The sequence below is a fragment of the Pagrus major genome, chromosome 15 (genome assembly GCF_040436345.1).
Source record: "Pagrus major chromosome 15, Pma_NU_1.0".
NCBI classification, from domain to species: Eukaryota; Metazoa; Chordata; class Actinopteri; order Spariformes; family Sparidae; genus Pagrus; species Pagrus major.
The window spans coordinates 26899397-26923473 of record NC_133229.1 but is presented as its reverse complement, the minus strand read 5'-3'; the positions used below and the strand labels follow the sequence as shown (position 1 = coordinate 26923473).

The window sequence follows — 24077 nt, the reverse complement described above, 5'->3', positions numbered from 1 at the left end:
AATCTCCTTCCCCCCACTCTCCGTCTCTCTCTCCCTCTCTCTGAGAAGGACTGAGAAGTAACGCCTCTCTCACCTTACTCCCCATCACCCTCCCTCTCTTCTTCTCTCTCTCTCTCACACACTCACTCCATCTGCTTCATGAACATGAGCCGGCTGCTTCCACTGCCTCTCCGAGCGTCTTTGAGCTGTTTTGACATATGTGCTCCATCTCTGCTCCTCTGCCTCTTCCTTTTTTTTTTTTCTTTCTGTCTTGCCATCAGTCCCATACCTCTCTCCATACCTCTTTTTTCCCCTCCAGGACAGGAAAAGGAGCGGTAGCGGGGAGCACCAGCGAAGAAGACTGACCACAATAACAGGAAGAGGAAGTGGGCAGTGACCTGTGTGAGAGAGAGGACTGTGGTCAGACAGCTGCGGTTCAACACTTTTTGGCCGCTGGATGAGAAAACCACATCAGAGGCGGCGGGAGGGAAAAAGAGCAAGAGCGACTTGAAACCTGTTGGACTCCTGAGGAAAAACCTTCACAACCTGAGGAGGGAAAACAGGGTGATAAAGACTTTTTTAAATAAAAAATTCAGAGGTGGAGGAACTGGTGTTATTACCTCTTGGGGAAGAAAATCGTCAGGCTCGAACAAAGTGAAATCTCAGCGATTACCTGCTGGGTGAACTTGTTCCTCTGTAGGGTTTTTTCTTTTGAAATCCAATTCTGGGATACAGACTTATCTTATTATCTGCTCCACAGTTCAGAAAAGGAATTGATTGTACAGAAACCCGGTGAGCCACGAGAGAAATCTCTGCCCGTACACCTGCTGCTCTCTTCCAACGTCAGGAAAAAAAGGCAGCAGACAAAAAGAAGCCCGAGTGCGGAAGAGACAGTTGAATCAGGAGGTGGTTTTACTCCCCGTTGAGCACACGACCACCTACCAGCCACAAATTTCTACCACAGCCTGCCACATTAATAACGCATAACCCCACTGAGAGTGAGCAGGAGAGCACCTTGAAGGATTTAGTCTTCATTTTGGACCAAAACAAAAGATCAGAACATTTCTACTTGGCTTGGACTTTCCATCTGTGTGGTGAGTTTTCTTTCTCTATTATTTTTCTGCAGGTAATCACTGATTGCACAGGTGTGAGTCTGTCTATGTGTGTGTGTGTGTGCTAGACAACAAGTATGTGTGAAGATGTGACGAATGCACAGATACATCCACAGCTTTTCTCATTCAGCAAAATGGGGCTGTGGATTTACATTTCCTTTTCTGATTCAAAGAAGCAGTGTACGGCAGCACAGCCAGAAAATGTAACCCAGATCCTTTGAAAGCGCTCCAGGCTACTTCCCCAGTCACTCCAGGGTGAAACGCTCATGAATACCGGTCAAACTGTCACTAAGACGGCACTGAAATAACTCGAAAAAATCACGGTTATAAGCCCTTTAAGGACAGGTTGTCGACCACCGTCACCGTGCACATACGTTATGCCGATGATCTCGGACAGCTCGGTGCAGATTTGAATGCTGTAATTGAGCGCTGTTCTCTCCCCCCCCTACCCCAGAGGCTGGACTGTCATTCTTGAAAACAGACTGCTGTGACCATTAATATGATGCAGGATGATCTGTGGACACAGGAGGAAAAAGATTTAACAGCAGACTAAATCCACCAGGAGTTCTTCTGCGGGGTCATAGTGAAGAAAAAACATTTTATATTTCTGCGACTGTCAAGTTGATGTTAAGTTGGTGTGGCTGTAAAATACTGATGACACCATTTAAGGCACAATCTTGTCAGTCGAATATTGTCTTGTTGTTGTCTTACAGCACATGGAGGAGTGGACAATCTTACGATAATCTTACGATCTTTTTGTGTAGATGTTTTATTGTTGAGATGCTGTTTGGGAGGTTTTTTCTGATGCTCTAGTTGTCCTGGATTCCTTCTCACAGTGTCACAAGTGTTTTCTGTAATTTTGTAAAGGGGAACAGTTCCTCTGTACTGATGGATTTTCTCTGTGGATCAGGATCCATGGCCCCAAAGGGACAGAGGTGATTTGATTTGGTTGTTACGTTGAAAGCCGTTGATGCAACTAAACCCAGTGGTCTAATTCCTGGAGAGGGAGCTATCAGGGAAAATCCTTTGGGTGCCATCTGGGAGACTTCACCCTCCCACACACACACGCACACATACACACACACGTACACACACACACACACACACGAACACAAACACAAGATTCATGATTAGAGCCATTCATTCATTCAGATATATGTCAGAGTGCTTGACAAGCTGTCCAGCTGTGGCCATGTTAGCACAGCTGAAGTCTCTGATTACAACTGAAAGACCCAGTTAGGGTTTTATTTTCAGTTACTGACCTGTATTCTGTATTTTACAGAATGCAACACACTTGTATTTGACCATGTTTAATGTTAGTTTTCTGAATATTATTAAATCTTTTTCCTTCTTTCTTTCTTTCTTTGTTTCTTCATTAGGATCTCTATTAGCTTCCCCAAGGTGGTCGCTAATCTTCCTGGGGTCCTTACAACAAAAACTCAAATTAACATCTCACTATCAGTAAAACAAGAAAATACAATGAAACATGAAGATAGGACACAAATTAAATTACTCTGCATTTAATACGAAAAATTAGAGAACAGAACTACACATTAATCAACAAGTAGAAGAACCCACAAAGACAAACACAAAATTGTCATGGTGGCATTGAAAATACATAAAAATCAAACAAAAAGATACAACAACTACAATAAGGAATGGATTTAAAGGGGCATACAATCATCCAAACATGTTCATGACTGAAAAACACATAATTCACATTTCATTTGAAGTTAAGAGTGAAATAGAGTGGAATTAAATCTACTGATATTTACAGGGAATCTGGTCCATAGCTCCATCTCTCATTAAATATGGAGAATGTAAGGCAAACTGACATTATTGGACAGATTTTTCTATTTCAGCAGAAGCCAATCAACACCACCTGCAGATGTGATGTGTTGGTTGAAAATGGAGGCTGGAGAACAAAAGAGAACAAATCAGCATGTTTTTACTTTCCAATCATTCAGTATGTTCTAACAGAACGAGTAAATCTTAATCCCTCATGTCCTCCTTCCACATTTTCACTATTTGGGGGTCTGTAGTTGGACATTTCGCCCTCAGCAGAAACAGAGGCTGACAGCTGAGCCAAATCCAACGGGGCTGGGCTTTAAATTACTTTCAGATGACTGTTGGTCATTACTGTCGGTTTGAAATCTGGCCGACATCCTTCATGACGGCTCACTTTAATAAAATCTGATTTGTCTGATTGCGAGAGAAAATAGAATTAGCTAGAAAATGTACGAACACCAATCAGAGCATGAATACACTACTGTGACATGAGAGTGGTGTCAGTGAGGACACGAGTGTGTGTGTGTGTGTGTGTGTGTGTGTGTGTGTGTGTGTGTGTGCATGCGTGAGAGTAGAAGCGGTTCCTGGTGTGACTTGCTGGCAGACAGATTGTTAGAAGCTGCTCTGTGATTAAACCTGTTTTAATCTCAACAACAGACACACTCACATACACACACACACACTACAGTGCTCAGCAGTCCAACACCACAGATTTGAGGTTGTTAAATAAACACACTCATGGGTTTAGGGTAGTAAAAGTGGAGTAAAGTAAGCTAAACTGTGTCAAAGACAACATTTTGAGGCAGATTTTTATGTAACAAGACTTTAGGTCTGAAGCTCTGCTGTCTGCTGTGTTCATAAGAAAGTGTTGGACAAGATGAAAAACACAGGAACGATTTTTTTGTTTTTTTGAGCCTTACAAGTATCAACTTTGACCTCTTGATCACACTATACAGTCAGCACATCTGAAGTCCTTTCTCTGGGGAGCTTCAGCAAATGTCATCGCAGTCAGCCTGCTCTATTATGCAGCAGGCTATCTTGTGTGCAAGTAAAAAATGTTCATGTGAGGGTGCTGCTACAGAAACCTACCTGTGATCACCAAAGTCAACAGGGATCATCCTCTGGGCATTTAAAGATTGTCAAAATAAAGGAAAAAAGTTCATCCTCTGGGGAGCATTAGGTAGCTAAGTAGAGTACATGATCATCTGCATAGATATATATTTCTTACGTACAGTTGGATATTGTGGCCTCAGCATGCTGATAGAGGTACTGTAAGTTCAGGGGGTCATGATTAAGATCTTTGGGATTCATCCTCTGGGGACGGTGAATATTCACAACAAATACAGTACATCATGGCAGCCTGGCCAATTGTTGAGATATTTTGCAACCGACCAAATTCTTGGACAGAGAGTTGGCCAGATGGACAGACGCCTAGACATATAACAGTGACATCACCCACTACCGTTTTGAAGTCTCGGGTTTGGCATCACCGCTGTCGCCATCTTGTTTTTTTGAGCTGGAAGTGACCATATTTGGACATTTGGATAATAAATCAAGTGAGAAGTAGGGTCATTTTCTCATAAGCTTATATACAGTGGGACTTCACTGGTTTAGGACATGCATTAGCTTAACTTTTCAATGAAATTCATCAATAAAATACACCATCTTATCAAGTTAAAGGACAGGAGGGGTTGTCATTTGTGATTCGAGAGTGACGAGGTTCTCATCATCAACATTTTTGGTTGACACTTGTATAAGAGTATATTTCTTGTTAATCAAAGAAATGTGACAGTTTTAGAGTTGCTATTTCTGTAAGTAGACTTACAACATTTATAGATGCATCAATCAATTTATGCTTGTTACAATTTTTCAGGCTCTGGCATTCGAAGATCTTTGATCTCGGATCAAACTTGTTGTCTTCAAGCTGAAACCAGGCTAGAGTCTTCCCATAAGCTCAAATTCTTATATTTTTGGCTTTGGGTATAGCCACTGGTGAGGATTCGGTTTAGGCGGTGACGTGGACCGCTGAGTCACCATGCCAATTTGAATGTCACATTTGAATAATTTTAAAATAGCTTAAAAATCAGAAGAACATTACACTTTCTGGGCATGGTGCAAAGTTGTAATGGAGCAGCAGAGACTAAAATACGGCATGCTACTTTGTTTTTTGGGTTGATGTTGAACAGGGTGGAAGCTAAAGTGCCATTAATCAGCATCAAAGATGTGATGAATGACATCTAAATAATTACAAACTCTCCTCGGGTTTCATCACGGAGGACCGAGCTGAATTTTATTTTTCAAAAAACACAAAAACCACACAGCCACACTTTTGCATGAACTTCAACCACCCTTCAGCAACAACCGCCAGGATTATGAAGTCTTGTTGACTCGTTTCTGTGCTTTAGCCTTTGGTTCAGTAAAACTAGGTCAGACCTGTCTGCCAGTCACAAAACATCCCGGAGAATGACAACTGTATCTCTGCTCCTCCGTCACACTCACACACACACACACACACACACTCCCTAGCCTGCGGACAATGTAAAGATGTAATTACAGATATTCCTGGATGTTATTTATTCTTCATACCTCTGAAAGATGCCTTTGATAAATGATGCCATAAATAACTTTGTATAATCCTGAAGTGAGATTTGCATGCATAGCGCTCACAGTTGAGAGGAAAATTATAAATGTGACTAACAACTACCGGCATAAATCAAAAATGACAGGTATGAACAACTATGAACACAAATCTAAACTTAATTTACATCTTCTTGATCATACTCAATACTCATGTCACTTTCCATACATCAGTCTGTGTAGCCTCGACTGATTTATAATGATAGGCCAATCTTTCCCTTTAACGTCTGTGGAGAGTAAATCCATAGTCACCATAGTGACCTGCGCATACCTGCCAACACTTCAGATTCCCATGGGAGGCTCCTTATTTTATTTTTTTGGAAGCGTGTCAGTTTCTGTGAGTGATGGTAGGCTACCTGACAACTCAATCCAGATGTAGAGGTGAGCATACGCAAACAATCCTGCCTGACGTTTGTTACTCGTCCCTCCACTCCCCTCAATTTGTTGCTGAAGATGGATGAAACAGGTGCCAAGAAAAAGAAATAGGCTTCCAAATTTCAGTCAACATGGTGCAAAACTTTCCTCTGAGTGTTGTCCTGCATCATTTTACCCCCCATCTTGTGCTTTCTGAAGGGTCTCACACTCTCACAGTGTTACTATTTGTGATGTCAATTGTAGATTTAGACTTTGGATTGCTTTTTTGTGTATTTTTTCAAATTGATTTTACTGTTTGTTATGAAATTAGGACTACTATAAGGTCATTTTACTCTCACATCCTTAGTTATTCTATTAGTCAGTGGGTTACTGTTATCTGTGAGGGGCAGGAGAAGAGAAACTGGATAAGAAAGGGAAAGCCTATTGACCCGGTCACTGCAGTGTCCATGATTTCACCCATTTAGTGCGCTTTCTGCTTATTTTTTGCCTCTGTGTCTTCACCAGTGCTATTTGCAACATTTTTTATCAGACAAATTCTTGATTAAGCAAGAGTGGTATCAAAAAACACTGCTTTATCATAACAATGGTTTACATATCTGCAGGCCGGAGCCCTTTTTGAATGATGAAAAGAGACTACCACTATCTAGTGCTATGGAGAGGTACTTCATCTCCACCCCATAGGTGCAGAACATAGAAGCTAGTTGGCTGTCAGTTGTAATCTTTGCGGTGTGTTCAGGCGCAGCTTTTTGGTCGAGACACAGGCGATGTGAGGCGGCCTTTGTTGCAACTAGTTCTTTGATGTCAGTTTTGTGCGGCTGGGCCCTCAGGCAACAAAACTTCACAGCTAGGCTTAGGAAAACATTACAAAACATTATGGACATGATTTAAAAGTCAGCTTTGAGTCTTGGTTTCACACAGAACATGATGACCAGTCTTTGACGTATGCACTGCACTCTATTTCATAAAGGTCTTCTAAAGGTCTGTTATTGTACACAGATTGAAGTGGCTGGGCTGGACTAAAAGGTCTGGTGTATTGGCGTGCATCATCACCATCTTATAGGGTGCTAACTTTGCTTTTAAGGTGAGGTAAAGAGGGCGACAGGGATGAAAAAGAAGAGAGGTGAAGAAACAAAGGTGAGAAAAGGAAAAAACGCAGGAATGATAGACAGGAGACAGGAATAGACTGTGTGAAAAACAAGACGTCGTTTTCACCTTAAGCAATTCAACCGGGGAGATATGGAGAAACTTAAGAGGAAGAAAAGTATGAGACAGAAAGTCAAGACAAGCGGGATAAAGAGTGTGAGGCAGCAAGAGGCAAAAACCAACAGAATGAAAGAGAAAAGGACAAAGTGTGACACAGACAGAAACTGAGAAAGACATGCAGTCAGCAGCTGAATACCAGGAAGGGTGTGTACGCTCACTAATGATGACCCTTCATTAACAGACCCGTCGGCATTTCCCAGAAGGCATTGTGTTTACGCTTCCTGTTGCTGATAAAAGGGGAGGAGTAAGACGCCAGCTGCTGAAGACGGAAATGCACTTTTAAAAAATGCCCTTTTAGGGAAAATGGCCCCAGTGGATTTGTCATCACAGCAATAATTGTGTGTGTGTGTAACCGGTCATAGGATGTTACTGTATATGTGTGAGTAAGATGTTGTACTGTATGTGATGGTGAGGAAACGTCTACCTGGATTCTGACTCAGCCTCTCTCCTAAGTCTTTGCTTGATACCATTTTTTAACTTTATATCCCAGGATGGCTAAAGCCCCAATTAACGAAAACATTATCAATTATTAATCCAATAAAACTAATATTGCGGAAGCAAAATGTCGAATATGTTATTTTTGTTAACATGTTATTTGTAGATACAATCTGTTGCCAGAGGTGATTTGAAACTCAGTACATGCTTCCTACCTGCTCAAGAGAACAAACCTCCCAGTCATCGTTTTTCTTTTGTGGTTACCTCTTACCACAAGAGAGAAGAAGAGAGTACGACTGCATCGGCAGAATGCTGTTTAAAATATTGTCTGGTTAGGCTTAGGCACAAAAAAACACTTGTTAAAGTCAGGAAAAGATCATGCTTAAAAATACCTGTTGCTGTTGCCATAAACAAGGCTGGAGATGTCCCGGGGGCTCATTAAAAATACCCAGCTTTGTTGTCACAAACATGGCTGGAAAGTTTCCCAAGGTCTTCTTAAAAGTACCCAGTGCTGTCACGCTTCAAAATGTTGATATGCCGTAACCCCTTGTCAGAAATACCCAGTGGTTGAGCACTGACAAATGTTGAAACAGTCTCCAACGACAGTCACTGTCTTGGCAACCATCTCGGCTGTAACTTCACCACAATCCTCTGCCCCCTCGGGCATGAAAGTAATATACATGTGATAAGAATGTGATATGACAGTTTATTACGTATGACATGGTGGTTTGCAGAACCAGTAACTGCTAACATTTTATCCAGGCGAATGGACAGTAGGATAATATAAAAAGTAAAAGGAAGCCCCACTTATCTCACTAAATACTGTATGTACATGGTTAGATGTTGATTTCTTGTAATACTGACAAACTTAAGTAAACATAAATAAGTCTCAATCAGGTATAACCAATTATAAACAATACATTTATTTGACACACATGCTTAAAAAGGTCTTCATGCTCAAGTTTAATCAATTAAACAGCTTCAGTTATGTTCCAGTAAAAGTTTGACAGCTCAGTTCTCATGTTGAGAACTTTAAAGTTGTGTATTTATCCAAACTTCAATCTTAAAGCCTAAAAGTTTGTTTAAAACATGTTTTCCAAGCTTACAGGAGGACCAGTTTCCTTGAAAGTCATTTAAGGACCCCTGTGTTTTTGGAGGCCACTACGTGAGAACACACATGTGCAGACAGCACAGGCTGTGATAGCTTTGATTGTCCAGAACACGTTGAGAGGAAGGATGTGGGGTGACGCGCCGTTGAAACTGCACCGCGAGGAGGACACTGCAGGACACTGTCAGGAAGCATGTTGGGTCACAAACAGAAGCCGTGTCTCACTGCACAGTGTATGTGTAAAGGTTCAGGGAGGAGTGGAAGGTTTGAAGAAATCCGATCCACTCAGTTACATAACATCAACTTCTGATAGGCCAAAAACAGTGAGCACTTAGATATAAGATTTATCAGTTTTATTTATGTGAGATTTAATATTTTACCTACATGATACAAGTTTAATAGAAGTTAAAAGGAGAAGCCTCCTTTCATTGATGGTGACTGAGCCAGTTTCAATTTCAAGATATGGCCAGAATCAAAGTCCTGATCCAAACCACTGTAAATCACCTCTGTACTGTGGAGCAGTATAGTGCGCACCAGTAAGTGGTTATGGTTTCAGAGCTACCTTTGAAATCTGGCCATTTCTTACAAATTTCACCTTCAAGGATTCAGACTTTGCCTCTTTATATAGACTAAGCATCTACAGTGATCTAGTAAATTAATGTTTAGCTAGTATAGCTTACTAAGGGTCAGAATATCTAATCAACATGGCAAAATTGACACTCTTGTTTGTGGCGGACGTTAGGTTCAGGGTTGTGTTTCTGAAGCACTGAAATGGTTGCAGAAAAGAAATGAGATTGGGAACAAGCAACAACATATGAGAGGCTCAGTGTGAACGGATGAAAGACATCAATTTGTCAAGTTAATTAAGTGTATACCAGCTGTGTGGCTTTGAATAAACAAAATCCTAAACTGTAACTAAATGTGAAATATAAGTGGGTGCCAAAAGGTGCTTTTGAAGTTACAGAGTAAGATCAAAGTGTTGACGTACAAGAAGGACAGTTACAAGTGAGATTAAGGTATTAAAAGGCAAAATAAGGTCATCACTTTCTCTTTATTAACAGAGATTTTGGGTCCACAATCAGAAAAGAACGGCATCACACTATCTGTAGCCATTCACACTTGCATTCAAGTCCACAGTAAATCGCAATAAAGGATGATTCACTTCTGTTTAATTAATTATAGTCCTGAAAAGAAACCAAACAAAGAAAAAACACAAGAGGAAAAATAAAAACCCAAACAAAAGCATGTGAAGTAAAGGCCAAAAAGCACTGTTGAGTCTTTGTTTGAGCTGATTTGTGGGGAGCCGTGTGAAGAGGTCAGGGGAGGTCAGCAGAATACGAGATTAGGCCATTAGAGGGAGAAGACTTTGTGCCGGTATAATCCCCTCATCGTAATCTCTCTTTCTCCCTCCCTGCTGCTAATGGCTGGAAGACAATAAAATGCACTAATCTTTCCACTGGGATGGCACGAGGCTGTGCTGAGATATCTCCTGGAGTACAGAGCACATAGACTAAAATGTTTTGGAGATTATTTCCCTGGCATTTCTGCGTTATTAGATAGAGCCCAGTGGGGGGAGACAGGAACCATGGGGGAGACAGAGAGGACAGACAGAGAGGGTGAGACAGTAAGAAAGAATGGGAGGGAGAAAAGCTAAAGTTTACCAGGCTGCTGGTGTTTGTGTGTGTGTGTGCCTTTTACGTTTTATTTTGGTTAAATACTGCTAAAATGGCTTGCAGGCAGGCGCAAGTGATGCAAGGCAGTGAAATGTCTCCAAACTCGTAATCAGTCAAGAGCCATGAACCAGATGAGATGCCAGTTTGGTTTAAATTTTAATGGAAATTCCTCCAAATTTTTGACTTCAACAGGAGTGAAACCCTCGCCCGAGGACAATTTAGTCTGTCTTTATCGAGGAAATCGATATTGCAAGTTGTTTGCGTGTTACATCGCACACATATATCAGTGATGTTCATGATGTAACAAACACCACTGATGTAGTGAGAAACTATCCTTCATGAAGAAAGGCAGTGAGACAGCCTTTGCAGTCAACTGTGTATGAATAAACGGCTGGTTTGAAACATATTTCAGCTCATCATTGTTGACGTAGTCTCATTTAGACTTTCATGTTCTCCAGAGGAAGATCCTAATGACCCTTACAAATGTTGAAACACTGCCTCAAACAGTGGTTTGCCATTATGTCAGTCACTATTTTGGGTTTTTGGAGCCATAGTGATCATGTTTGGATCAGAGACAGGAACTGCGGAGCAAACACATTGTTACACCTCTATCTCGACGTGGTTGCGACTTGTCAATCACAAGGTAGCCGCGCCCGAAAGCATACTCTGCCTTATCATCTATTTTACTGGACCATAACTTATGAAATAACATCATGCTGGATTGAAGAAGACTTGAAATTTTTGGTTGAGACAATAATTCATTAGGGAAACTGCAAAGAGAGGTAATAATAATAATAAATCTTTTTTACAGTCAAAGGTCTGAAGGTGTATCTGATGCCAAAAGATATTAGTTTATAATACTGTAGTAACCCCCAAATATTACCCCTGTTTTTCAAGTCAATGATCTCAAAAAGGTAAATCCACTGGAAATGTGGACTTGCTTATTTGTTTTGGCCAATGCAATGCAGTCTGCTGCCACATCCAGATCCAATCTTTATTGCTGAACATGTCTGAATGTGTTTTGATTTACCGGAGCTGTTTGTTTTGGGCCCCTCGTTGTGCAAACTTCTGTTGGAAAGTAGTAGTGTAGTAGTGTGCAAAACTGGCCCAATAGTCCTGTATTTTCAAGAAATGGTATCAACAACAAAGCCCTCTCTGTGCTGTACCCAAACCCTTTCTTTATGCCCCTCATTTGTATGTGCTGTATTGAAGGGGGAAAAAAAGGAAATACCAATCAAAAATTTAAAATGTCAACCAGTCCCTTTATGGAAAATGCCCTTTTTCTAATAGCTGATAAAGACAGACACCCTAAGTGGTTTTAATGTCAGCTCCTCTCTCTGTCTCTGTCTCCGCCTCTGTCTGTCTGTCTCCTTCTCTTTCTGTCTCTCTCTCATGCGACACCAGTGGGTCAGGACCTAAAATGGGTCACAGGCCTATGTTTAATAGATCCCCACACGGCCACAGTAGTGAAATTCCTCAGCCCAGGTCCCATGATGAGAGGCTAAATGTTTCATTTGGGTCCCAGGCTGGAAAGGTTTAAGAGCCCTGGTCCTAAATGATAGCTAGACCTCGAGCTCAGTGGCGGCCTGTAAGGGGACGGCGAGTCCTTGGCCTTCACTCTGAGTCTCACCCTGGCACAGTGAAGGGGTCTGTCCACAGCTGATAAGTGGTTTTAATGTGATCTCCTCTCTCTTTCTTTTGCTCCCTCTCTCATTCCCACTCCCTCCATATTCATCTCGGTCTTGCCTCTTCCTTCTCTCACCCTTATTCACGCTTTTTACCCCTCTCCCTCCTCTCATTTCCCTCATTTCTCCATCCTTTCTGTCCCAGATGATGGCTTGGCTCCAGCTGTGGACTATGGGGCTTATGGCCACCGTAGCCTTGTCCGTTTTACCTGCTGTTGCTGAAGACTCGGGCCTTCCTGTGGTGGAAGCAGAGAAGCTAGGCTCTGTTGACATTGTGAAGAAGGAGTCTCATCCTGTCCTGGTCAGGCAGAAGAGACACTGGATCTGGAACTCTCTCTACGTTGAGGAAGAGAAACCGGCACCCAGACCCTACAAGATAGGACAGGTAAGTTAACATCACTAACACAAGAATCCTCCTTACGTTTCTGGTCTAATTCCTGGGCCCGGCTTACACAGTTTAGTCTTTAAATGCTCAGTAATCAACTTGCCATGGCTGTCTGAAGGGAAGGCACATGTGTATTTTTGTCACTTTCATTCAGTTTGATGTTGTAGCATGCAAAGAATCTGGGGCATTAACTTGTTGCTAACCAGCTCTTTGATGAATATCTGAGCGTTTCTGCTAGAATACTCAGTTTATTTGTGGATATTTGCTGGTTGGTTGTTGATTTGAGTCCTCGCTCCAGTCAGCTGTATTCATTTTCTTCTTTCTTTCACAGCTGAAGTCGAGCCAGCAACTGGAGGTGAAGAGTTTTGAAATCGAAGGTGAAGGAGCAAACTCCAATTCACCCATCTTCACCGTGGATGCCAAAGGAGACCTGTTTGTGCACAGATCTCTGGACAGAGAGAAGAAGAGCACGTACCATTTGATCGCCAGAATGTATGATGGGAACAAAAAGTTGATCGAGGATTCTGGAGACTTTGTCGTCCATGTGACGGATATCAATGACAACTCGCCCGTTTTCGACAGATCGTATAATGGATCTATTGAGGAGCGGTCAACGATAGGTGAGTTGGGTTACTGTCGGGGGATTTATTTGAAAAAGATCAACTTCAGGGTTGAAAAGTCTTTGTTTTTCAAGGTGTGATGGAATGAGAAGAGTCAAATTAGGTTTGCTTGTATACCTTTTTTATTATATTCACAATCTGATATCATCTTGTTGCTGTTGTTCCTGGAACATCATAATTAATGTTACTCCAGGACCATATTTGCAACTGACCAATCATGTTTTTGAAATGTTTTGTCATAACTGTCATAACACATATCTGGGAGAAGGTATCCTATATAACACGTGTCGTAACCCTAACCCAAAGGTTATCTTTTAACCCAAAACATGTTTTCCTAACCCTAACCCTTAACGTCTTTTGACTCGACTAGAAACAACGCCAACGCAATGATTACATATATATGCTTTATATGTTTCAATCCAGCTGAAACTCTATGAGAAAACATACACGCTAAAAACATGAATAACAGTGTTTCCATGACTATGAAGCAATTTCTTCTTGAGCAAAGTTTCCATCGCTGCATGTGTTTGACATTTACTACTGAGCGGTACTTTAGATTAAAAATAGACTGGACATTTTTGAAAGGCTGGCAAAAATGAAACATTATGTCAACACCTGTCACAATCATTAGCACACCCCTCTGTGAAAAAAGCCACATTGCTGACTTAAATAACACAGTTTTAGCACGTAATCACAATGCATTAATCAGTTAGACAGCCATGATGTTCAATATGAGTTCAGCTGCTGAACACTGTAGCACGATGTGTTATTGATGGTGCACACTCTCTTTAACATTTATGTTTATCTAGGAACACAAGTAATTGAGGTGAGGGCAACAGATGCTGATGACCCCACCACTGCTAACGCAGACCTCAAGTACTCTTTGATCCAAGACTTCTCTGCCTTCCAAATCAACAGCGACACAGGTAAGCTCACTGCACTGACATCCAACATGATTTTATCCTACAGCAACATTGTCTTCCTTCTTCCTTAACAAGTTAATCTAGGCGAGATGTGGATGTACAAGCTTTTTTATTCTGGAATATGAGTCAGAGCTGACCTCAGAGATAACACCCTCTGTCTGTCTGTCTCTCTCTGTCTCACTGTCTCTCTGCAGGTGTGATCAGCTGCAAGATAAGAAATCTGGACCGCGAGACCAGGAGTCAGTATGTGGTGGTGGTTAAAGCTCAGGACATGAGAGGACTGCCCTCTGGCAGCACAGCCACCACCTCTGTCACCATCACCATCACAGACACCAACGACAACATAGCTTCTTTCACCCGGAGTAAGAACAGAGTGCTCGAGCTATATGACAATCTGTGGTTATGATCAAGAGATATATCACAAGTTTATCTCCTGGTCAGATTACAATCATAACATGTGTTTTCTTTACCTTTACTGTCGCTGTCTTTTCTGTCTGCAGACACGTACATGTTGCACGTTCCAGAGGACCACAGAGTGAATGACAAGATAGGCACTCTGGATTTGGAGGACAGAGATCAGATTCAGAACAAAGAACCCATCTTCACAATCCCAAATGACATTGGCAGCATTTTTAATATCGAACTCAGCCCTAACAAGGACGGCAACCTCGTGCTCAAAAAGGTAGGAGGCTCTCGTGGCAACAAATGAGTAGACGATCTCAAGGCTAACACTTTTTTTTTTTAAAGGCGTGATTCAGCCCGTGTGTTTCTTTCTTTTGCTGTGTGTGGTTTTTTTTTAGTTGGGATACTTATGGATATTTAACCTCTCTGCCTTTAGTGAATGTGCCGCCATGATTGCTGTCCACAATTTGCGATAGAGTTGAGCAGGGCTTTCCAATCGTTTTTGTCCAATACGCTGGGTGAGGGGCTCAAGTACCTCTTAATTTTACCTCTTTGAAAGATGTGATGGTCTCATGTCTGTATTGGATAGTACTTTGCAGCAGAGAACACTCAGTTGATGTGGTTGTTCAATGGCAAGTATGAATCCATACAGGCCATTGTGCATTTCTTTTCTTCAGTACTTGATCGTCCTTGCATTCATACTACTGTTCTCCCATGACACATTTCAGCCACTTATTTATTACTTTCAGTGGAACTATTGGGTTTTGAGACCACTAATGGACTCTAGATTAACAATGAACCTTTTTTTATCCAGTTTATTGCCCTATTTCAAGTTTTTTTTTCAAATTCATTGAGCTACTCCACAGTCTCTCCAAGTACCTGCTAGACTAAAATGTCCCCAAAAACATATGGGTAGCTCAATTGTATGGTTAATCCAAAATTAAATGAAAGTGGTTGAGGTAGTGCAACCTAATCGGCAGAATAAATGTAAAAGGAACGTTTCTGCAAACCACAGATATGTTGACACTTTATATTTCTTTCTCCCTAACCACCGTTCAGGGTTGTGAAACGATTATTTTTGGGCCTAAAATACCTGATTTGGCCACCATGTGGTCATGTTAAAAATACCTGTTTTTGTCGCCAAAAACATGGCGGGAAAATCGTCACATGGTCTCCTTGAAAATATCCAATGTTTTCACACACAATCACTAGCTTGGCAGGCCGCTCAACTGAAATTCCATCACCATACCTTCCACCTCCCGATATGAAAGTCAGGTCATAATCATGTAATGTCAACGTGAAATGGCAATGTACAAATGTGAATCTATCAGTTATTGCAGGACAATGATGCCCAACATAGAATTCAAACCCTAAACGCTTGGCCTCCTTCTGGTTTGCGAGAACTATTTACGCCTGCAGGAACTCTAGCGGGTTTTACTTGACTGGATTGTGCTCTTCTGATAAAGTATTTAGGACATCACAGAGCTGAAAATGTATTCTAATGAAATGAGCTCTGTAATAGCTTGTATTCACGCTGGCCTGGAATCGAATCGCACCACAATCTTCTCCCCTCAGCTCTGTAGCCCTTCTCATCTTTCTCACCGGCTGTGTTTACATGTACAGAGTAAAGCCAGCTATCAGCCACACTGCGGTTAAGGTCTTATTCTTGTTAAGCTGTTTACACACGCCTTTGATAGCCTGCGACTGAGTATCCCTGTTTCCATGAATAATCCAGTTAACAGAATATGTCTACCTGTGGTGTCCCATCCACAGATAAAACAGTCCGCCAGAAACAACATTTAAGTGAACAGGTTATTTCTAATACAGGGGAGAGAAATGATAAGAAGAAATGTGACAGTAAGCAGAGCTCACTGCTGTATATTTGTTGACATGAAAATGTATCTGCAACACTATGCAAGTCTCAATTTGTGCAGATGTATTTTGGTGCACGGTACGTTTAACGTGGAGGAAGAAGTTGGCATTTCAATGTGTTTCTTAAATCCAGTGTATGAGCTTAACCAGGTTGTTTCCACTGACTTGTTACATTTAGAGCCTTTTTACACCTGCTGTCCTCGGTGAACAGGTGTAAATGCTCTGAGGATGAAGATAGGAAACGCATTTGAGCGTGTAAAAAAATAAAGTGCAAATGCAATGTGTTCTTCGCTCTAAAAACAGGTGCGAGATATGTGAAAATACCTCAGAGGATGAAGCCAAATATGGAACGGCTAAACTTCATAAGGAGAGGGACTGTGGCGTTGAACGAGTTTACTTCGTTTAGTGAGAGAACAGAGAAATTTAGGTTTTCCAGCCGCGTAAGATTTAGACTGTATGGACATGAGGTTAAGGTTGCCTTGTTGGTTTGTTGTTTAATCATTAATATGTTATAAACAGTTTGGGGAACCAACTTTTCATATTGGGATCATATTTGACAGTAGAGGGCCTCTATGTTTCGAGCATATTACGTACTTATTTTTGACTTGTTTTGGACTGAAGTCCCTTTCACCTCTCTCTTCAGGCTCTGGACTACGAGACAAAGAACAGCTACACTTTCAACGTCCAGGTGCGAGAAAACCTACAAGACCTCCACTTTCCTGCTGACAACACGAACAGTGCTGTCACCAATGCCAAGGTAAATATCTGACAGGACATCTGCTTCTAACTCATCGTCCAGGAAAGCTATCGACTGCTTTTCATTCACTTTCTATTAAAACAGGAAAGAAGGAAATATACCGTACCACAGCCGTGTGCAACAATGATGTTAATGCAACTGAACAGTCAATGATTCGAAAACTGACGGGTCTTTGACTGGAAATATAAGATTAATTATTAACTTTTGGAAGTTACTTACAATTTTCTATCTTGAATTTGTAGTATATTCTTAATTTAATCATGAATATGTCTTTTATGCCTCAATTAGTCATGAAATCTTGAAATTGAGTGATACAGTGAAGCCACATATTATTCTTTTTCACAGTCAAGTAACAGCAGAATCATACTCCACTAGTATTAAGTCATTTGCTGCTAAATTTGCTGATTTTTTTTCTTGTTCTTTGGCCTCCAGAGCACTGAAGATTTAAGACTCATTTGCTAGTATTCAGTCTATTTGTGCTGCAGCAAGTCTGATATCAAGTAATTTGATCTAAAACCCAGCTATTTTCACTTATTTCAAAACTTTCTACACTCACCAGACTTGAGGATGTTAATTTCTTGACTGAAGCAACATTTCTCCTCAAATAAAGTCTTGCTGCATGGACAGTTAATTCTCTAGAATTAACTCAGTTTCTCCTCAGATTCAGTGTTTATTTCTTGTTTTCCTTTTTGGCTGTAGATATTATATATTCCTGAGCAGAGGGGTAGAGTCTTAGCTAACAGGTCTCAATCGGTGCAGTCCATTTAAATACTTAACATTGACCAAATGTGCACAAAGCTGACTTTCAACTGTCATGAATGATTTTAAATTGGCAGGTAATCATCACCGTGTTGGATGTAGACGAGCCGCCGGTCTTCACCGAGCTCATCTACACTTTCACTGTGGAGGAAGAAAGCATCGTGAACAACATCGGACGAGTCACAGCCAGAGATCCCGACAAAGCCAACAAGAACATACGGTACGATATTGTGCAAACTTCTACAGAGAACGAATAATGTTGCTGCTTGAGCCTGTACACTGATCTGTTCCTCTCTCTCTTCAGGTACTCCATCTTAGACAAGGACTGTCCCATCGCTATCCACCCGTTCACAGGCCAGCTGTCTACCCTGAGGATGCTGGACAGAGAGCTGGAGGCCACACACGTGTTTCAAGTTAAAGCTCAGGAGGAGCCAACCGGTACGTCACACATTCATTTATTCATCCTGTTTCCTTTAAACAATAGAACCTCAGATAAAAAATTAAAACCATGTGTGTTCTCCAACAATGCATGCAGGGAGGGAGTTAGAGAGGCCAAAAAGACAGTGTGTTCTCACCGAGCAGCTCTTCTGGATTTATTGAGAGATGGGAGTGTAACACGTTAACAGGGATTTTTATAGATTTAATATATTGCCTCAACACCTGGTCGACTCACACGGGAAGGAGAGAGCAAGCAGGAAAATCACATTAGTGGCTCTCTTTGTTCACTTGCAGCTTCCAAACCAAACTATATATTTTTAGACTTGCAGTGAATGAAATCCAATGATCTATTTTCGTGGCTTGTCACGATGTTTAAGGAACACAATGGTCCCCAGAGCTTGACAAGGTCCCTGATATACAGTACATGTACTGTACTAAAGATAGTTTCAAAATCTCAGACGAGCAAGAGAGCCACGCGTTTTATCAAAAGATGCATATTCAAAAACGTCAGTGATGTAAAATAAATGTTAAAGCTGCTTTGATGTGATGAAAAAAAGCTGCCAAACAAAAAGCTCACAAATAGAAATCCTTTCAGTCACTTGACCTTAATCAGTTCCATCAAAGACAGAGACGCACGCAGCTGATCAGTATTGTGGCGAAGCAGTCAGATCTCTTCATTAAGGTAAAGACAAATACGCTGAGTGAAGTGAGCCATATGAGACAAAGAGATAAAAAACTTAAGTAAAGACTTAGACCACTTATCAGTGGGATTTCTAAATACTTACAAAAACAAGTAAATAAGAAAATGGAGTCACCAGTGAAAGAAATACATACTAAGAATCTCTGTTTTCACAGCATAATTTGTCTGTTTGTTACATATTGAGTCTGACATGTGCATTAAATCAGATCATAAGAGTTACATGCACGGATGTTTTTGATCCCCCCACATGCATCTGCACTGAAACTCCCTGTGGACAGCTCACTGACATGTCTTGTGCATTTCTGTTCACAATTCCCACCGTCAGCACACTGTGAGATAGTTAAGACAACTGAATTACAAAATAAGCCTCTGAAACAAACACACTACAGTTAATCATTTGCTGTTGTCTCTCCCCTGCAGGTTTAGAGTCCTTTGTGAAAGTGAACATTACAGTTAAGGACATCAATGATAACAAGCCTGAACTGGCTGTGGATGAGATCTTCCTCTGTGAGAACGACGCCACTGATACAGTAAGATAAACTCAGTATTTCTGTATCTATGTAAGCTACTACACAGGATCTTTTGAAGATGGTTGCATGTAAAATGCATTGCATATACAGTATAATTAATATGTGCCTTAAACTGCATTTTAGTGACATAAAATCTATGCTGCATACATCTAGACTGTGTTGCATAAAAACAAAGTTTGTCTCCTGGATGAATTTATAATTTTCTTTTAAACCTTTCCTCAGGTGATAGGAACACTGAGAGCCACGGATAAAGACGACCAGCCTGCCACTTTTCGTTTCAGCCTGGCCAGTGAGAGCTCCAACTTCTCCATCAGAGACCACGGCAGTAAGTCTTTGTGTGCTCTGAGCATATTTACCTTTTCTTCCAGTGCTTGTTGCTCTAAACGGTCCTCGGAGGAAGCACTGGCCTCTGCACTTGTTGCTATGCAACAACTGAAACTCCATTTGAGGCACAGTGCTTTGTTGCCGAAAGTTGAAATTATTTTAACTTCTCAAAGAGTGCTTTGGCTCTCCCAGCCAGACGGGGGGATTTAGAAAGCCTGTCTGGGACCATAAGTGTTGTCTAGAATGCACAACAGCAAATATTGAAAATAATGAGAGCAAGTGGCTCGGTGGACTTGCAGATGGCTCTCTATGTATTCTAAACTCATCCCAGCTCAGGATGTTCAAGGAACCTGGCACACATAGTGCTACTGTGGTGCTACTGTTTGTCTTACAGTGAAATTATGGAAAAATGTGCACATGGAAAACTGCACCAACAAGTTAAATTATTAAGGATTTGCACGAAAGCACGCACATTATGAACAATATGTCAATAAATATATGTTGTAGGTTACAAAAATGACAAAATGTATGAAACAATTGTGGGGTTCATTGCCACAGCACTCAGACCAACTGGTGCGTTATACTATGGATGCATGAGGGTGGCACTCAGGAATATATGTTTTAATAATGAGTTTACTTGATCGTCTAGCAGCGCACAAAACTTGTCTGGCAGTAGACAAACTCATTAAAAGTAAACTCATTAAAAGATAGATTCCTCAGTGTGACTATCTGGGGTTAATTCTTCCACATCCACTGCATACGGCCATATGTGTATTTGTTTGTACATGCAGCCAGAACTACTGTATAGTCATGCTAGCAGCTCTGTGAGGCTATAGTGTACTTACCCACTGTGCTTTGATCTAAATGCCCTAAATGGGAAAATGTTGTGCACCATTAATTACAATTTTTTACATTGTAGCACTGGAGGAAAAGTCAGGGAATACTGTAGTCAATGTCATATATAATCCAGGAACCATGAACGTCTGTGCAAGGTTTTGTTATTCCGTCCTGTAGGTGATGAAATATTTCCCTGAATAATTGAACTGAATAATGGATTTTGACCTCTGGGTGGTTAAAAGTCAGCAAAGATCACCAAATCTCCATCATGATTCATCCTCTGGGCACCATGAAATCTGTGCCAAATTATAACTGAATAAATGTAAATATTTAATTGATCTGACGGACAGACTGTTAACTGATATTCATATTTCTTATAATTTAATACACAGCAGTGTGGTTTTAAAAGAGAGTTATATATTTCAATTGACCCACTTGTATTCTTCTCCACACAGCTGACTGCTGCTATCTCCATCACACTCAACATAGAAAGATCTTATTATCATTAAAAGATTATTCTAAATTCAAAGCAGCGTCTGAAGCCAGTAGATCCGGCGCCATTTGGGAGTAAAAATATGTGGAAATAATTGTGCAAGTTTAAAAAATGTCAGCTTAAATAAACAGACTGTGACACAGAGGATGGTGTAAAAAAAACTCTACAGAGACGTTTCCTTTGATCCAGACATTGATATTTAGGCAAAGGTTGGTGCTCTGTTACATCAGATTTCCGAAAGCCTATTTGGGTTATTCGACTAAGGACACAAAATGGCACAAGTAAAACAGTTTTCATCATTTTTGATCATCGCGCAACCATATAATACATGAAAGCCAGAGGAAAAGTGTTACCAACTGTTCTAGTCAAATATTAAAAGTCGGAATAGATGAAAGCCTAAGGTGGTCAGATGAAAGATTTAGGTGAAGTGTTACTGTTTAATTTAAGTGGAACTTGAAACATACTAAAGGGAAGATAAACAGAGAGGGGGGAGGAAAAAAAAAAAAAGCATCAACTTGCCTCATCCATTTCCTCTCTGCTCGTGCCTGGAGGGGGCTGACATGTTGAACTGATGGAGAAGAGGAAGAGGAAGATGGAAGAGAGCGAAAAGGAAAGACAGATGAGGCAGAGGTGGAGAAAAAACATGAAAGGAGGCGAGAGGAAAGAGATCGGGATTAAGGGAGACGGTTAATATTAAAGTGAGACCGTGTTAAAATGAGGAGAGGGGGTGAGTATGAAAGGAGAGGGGATAATAAACAGGAGGATAAATAGAGGGGAAAAAAGCAGAAAAAGGAGACAGAAGTGTGAATGAGTGGAGAAGAATGAAGATGAGAGTAAAGAGAAAACAGGAGTATGTGAAAGGAAGATAAAAAAAGGAGGAAAGAGGAAGAAAAAATGAGGGTAGAAGAGAAAATAGGCCAAACATGAGAGAGAGAGAGAGAGAGAGAGGAGGAATGAAAGAAAAAAACGAGGATAAAGACGAGGAGACCAGATGATGACATGATAAAAGAAGGAAAGATGACATCAGAAACATTAATGTTTAAATCAAAGGTTGAAAAGAAAGCAGCAAGGGAAAAAAAATAACCGAGAGCCGGGAAAGATTTTAAGGAAACCGGTCGGGGAAGAGGAGAGTGGAAGAGTGAGGAAAAAAGGCAACGACAGGAGAGGAGGTGGATAGTTGTTTTATAAGTGCTGGTTGTCAGTGTGAACCTTGGTTTCCCCCTGTGGCTCAGCGCTGTGGTCACCCAAAAATCATCTGACAGCACCTCACATCACTTAACACACAAACTCCCGCTCTGCTCACACACACACACACACACACACACACACACATGCAACAAGAGCTGCAAAGTGAGGGCTTTTAAAATATTTATCAACTACCAGCTCTTTAAAACTTGCAAAAAAAACCAAAACAAGCATGCTTTCATTATCCAGAAACACACACACACACACACACACATCTGGACACACACACACACACACTCCAACAGTCAGTGTAGCCACACAGTGAAGTGACAGGACTCTGTTCAGACCAGGCGGCTACACGAAGCTCGCTGCATTAATACCAGACAGACAAGAGAGAGGAGGAGGAGGAGGAGGAAAGAGGAAAACAGAGAGATGAAGAGGGGAAAGGACTAATGAGATACAGGAGGAGACAGATGGAGAGAACAAAAGAAATATAGAGGGGGACAGTGAGAAATCCAGAGAAATCCAGAGAGACAGGAAGGAGATGAATTCAAACAACGAAGGAGCAGGAGACGAGACGGAGAGGAGGGATGAGATGAAGGGAGGACAGAAGCTGTTTTCATCTTTTATTCAGTTGGTAAAGACTTCATCTGTACCCATGTCCTCCCACACACACACACCTTCAGTGACTGCTCGATGTCTTGTAGGCAACAATGGAAATCTGATCCCAGTGAAGTGCTCGTATAAAGCTTATTTAGGTGTCAGACAGTTTGAGCCTTCAACAAAAATCATCTTTTCTCACTTACCTCCAGTAGTATCATGCCATGTTGTGAGACGCGTGTACTTTTTGCGCCGCTTGCGACAAGAGCTATGGTTTGCTAACTGACTTATAAAGCTATGGCGGCCATGATTGTGACTGACTATAGCGCTCGTATTGTAGCCGTTAGCTCAGCCCTTTGAGTGAGTCCTTGGCTGCAACTTTCTAAATAAAATAGAAATGTTTCTAAATGAGTGCAATACCTTGAAACATCTCATGGCAGACGATTCTCTGAATTCTCTAAATTAGGGCTCTCAAACATTTTTAATGCCAAGGATAGAGATGAGGAGCAAGGACACCCTACTGCATATACTGAATAATAAAGTGGACTTATAATGAATTAAAGCTGGCCATGTTACAATTACACGTAATTAGTTCTTGTCCGGGGTCATTTTACCGATGAACCCTTTGTCACACCCTTTGATGCACAACGTACCGTTTAGCATCTGTGTGCAATGTGCAAAAGCTTCCTGCAAGAAAATCTTAACTGTTATGGGTAGTCGCTGCGTAGTGATTTAATGCAGCGTTAAGTTAGCTTGCATGATTGCGTGAGGAATCGTGGTTAGCCTAAAATCAATGTGTGTAAAATATGTATTTTGATGTCTCTTTGCTAATATTATGTTGGATTCATGTTAATTTCAGAGACATTAAATTAAAAAAATATTATCAAACAATAATTTGGCCGCCACCCACCTGAGGAGCCCCCTGTTGCAGACCCAAACATGTAATTATTAAGACTATTTCGACCACGGCCCTTGTGTCACTAAGCGTCTAGAACCGCCATGTTTTGAAAGTAGAAGCGCTACTCTCTGGTGTTGTGTGGGCTTTTGTAAAATGGAGATGAATAGGGTTTTATTTCAAATTCAAGATAAATGACCTCCATCACTCTCTTTTACTGTATAATCCACAAAACACACTGTGATCTGTAAAAGTTCCAATTTTTATGTTCATATTTTTTGGTACAACTGCACAAATCTGCA

General features: G+C 41.1%; 1 protein-coding gene across 1 annotated transcript in view; it reads left to right on the top strand.

The window, feature by feature from the left end:
• Positions 1-505: 505 nt before the first annotated feature.
• cdh5 (cadherin 5) overlaps positions 506-24077 on the top strand; it is a 37729-nt gene continuing 14157 nt past the window's right edge. Inside the window, exons 1-11 of the mRNA XM_073481762.1 lie at positions 506-1073; positions 12201-12440; positions 12772-13060; positions 13870-13986; positions 14178-14345; positions 14484-14665; positions 16901-17014; positions 17851-17993; positions 18078-18211; positions 19332-19441; positions 19664-19766. Coding sequence (XP_073337863.1) covers positions 12201-12440; positions 12772-13060; positions 13870-13986; positions 14178-14345; positions 14484-14665; positions 16901-17014; positions 17851-17993; positions 18078-18211; positions 19332-19441; positions 19664-19766 — 1600 coding nt within the window. The 5' untranslated portion in view covers positions 506-1073. The remainder of the gene's footprint in view (positions 1074-12200; positions 12441-12771; positions 13061-13869; positions 13987-14177; positions 14346-14483; positions 14666-16900; positions 17015-17850; positions 17994-18077; positions 18212-19331; positions 19442-19663; positions 19767-24077) is intronic.